General features: G+C 35.2%; 1 protein-coding gene across 1 annotated transcript in view; it reads right to left on the minus strand.

Annotated features, from left to right (window-relative positions):
• Positions 1 to 317: 317 nt before the first annotated feature.
• LOC116670005 (C-X-C motif chemokine 10) overlaps positions 318 to 1,640 on the minus strand; it is a 1,979-nt gene continuing 656 nt past the window's right edge. Inside the window, exons 3-4 of the mRNA XM_032500214.1 lie at positions 1,467 to 1,553; positions 318 to 661 (exon numbers count right to left, since the gene is read on the minus strand). Coding sequence (XP_032356105.1) covers positions 646 to 661; positions 1,467 to 1,553 — 103 coding nt within the window. The 3' untranslated portion in view covers positions 318 to 645. The remainder of the gene's footprint in view (positions 662 to 1,466; positions 1,554 to 1,640) is intronic.

The raw sequence follows: 1,640 nt of genomic DNA on the forward strand, positions 1-1,640 counted from the left end.
AAAGTATACACTGTCAGCTGCTAATGGAGTAGTGCACTTTACAGCCACTTGAAAAAGATGATAGTCCTGATAGTGTGCACCTTTGTCCAAGAGGTGGCAATGTCCTTTCACTGAATTTAATCTGATGCTGCAGGCACACTACATGACATACTTTACATGACACAAACCAAGAAACAATATTTGTTGCATTTGTATTTTCAGGACATTTTATTGTGTTTTTTCCATTACAAACAGCAAAAAGACCTCACCTAAAAACTGAGATTCTTTAGCACAACAGAGTGGTAAACAATTACACAATGTTTATGTCTCTCTCTGTGTTCTGTCCAACAGCCTGCAAATATACCAATTTATTGTGCCATGTATATTGTGCATTTACTTTCAAAACTTTTTTAACAATTGTTTATTTTGCTTTACATTTGAAATGCAAGTGTTTTGAAATGCAAATAGATTTTCTAAAGTAAAGAAAAGTTTAACATATGGCTATATTTCTTGTTGGCACCCCAGAAACCTATTGAGCACCACAGCTTAATCTTTCCCGTCAAGAAAAATATGATCTTTACGCTCCATCAATGCAATCAATGCTTCCACTTTGAACTCTAAAATGGCCTTCTTTCCATCTGAGGTAATTCTGTGAAGATTTGTACTTCAAGGTGTTCGTCTCCTATGAAAAAAAGGACACATGTTTTAGAGGCAATACCACTCCACTTACAGTTAATATGGAATTGGCAACAGATACTTATTTACTTACTATAGCATATACTGTACATGATCACAATAAAAGGAATTCAAATTATGAAATTAAATATGATTTGAATGTGATATGTTTTAACTATCATTTCTATTTTTTACTGTGTTATTTTCCTATTTAGTTCAGGATTTAGACTGGGACTACTTCTCTATTAGTTCCTGCAATGTAGCTGCCATCACATGTTTTCAACAACCCTCACTAAGCCAAATGACTAATGGTTAACCAGCTTCCTGAAAAGTTAAACACCAGCAGAAGTGATAACTAAAATCCTTTTCTGTGAACAACCTCCTCTTCCCCTGATCTGTGACTCAAAATAATGAATAACTAACTGAATTGAAGCCAGAGTTGCCTTTGCAACCTAGGGTCTTTTAGTGAATGTACCTGAGTCAAACGTTTGTTTAAAAGCATAATTAGGACGAAAGGGCCACTTTTAAGATTAACCGTATTTTCGTTTTGGGTCAAATGGCCTTTTGAATGGGAGTTCTAGGGGTGCTTAGAGCACATCTTTCATCATATCATACATATATAGATTTTTTTTTGCATTTTGGCAAGAGTTACGCTTTAAAATGAAAAATAGAAAGATGTTCCTCAGAGTGTGAAATCCTTGCTTTCATCTCTTTTTCCTGAACATGAAGAATTCCATTTTTTGTTCATATGAGGTCTGTTCTCATGCTTATCTGTTCACATATTCACAAAAATGCAGCAAAGATAAACTTACTGAGCCTTTTTCCTCTGAAGACGAATTTTGACCCAAGGAGCATCAGGGTCCAAACAAATCTTTTGCCCATCCTTTTTAAGAGTGGCACTGCAGGATCAAAGACAGAGACATCAGTCAAAGTAAAATTTCTTACGACTTTGTAATATTGCACCAGACCCATTAAGACACAGGTCA

This window comes from Etheostoma spectabile, chromosome 2 (assembly GCF_008692095.1).
Source record: "Etheostoma spectabile isolate EspeVRDwgs_2016 chromosome 2, UIUC_Espe_1.0, whole genome shotgun sequence".
Lineage (NCBI taxonomy): Eukaryota > Metazoa > Chordata > Actinopteri > Perciformes > Percidae > Etheostoma > Etheostoma spectabile.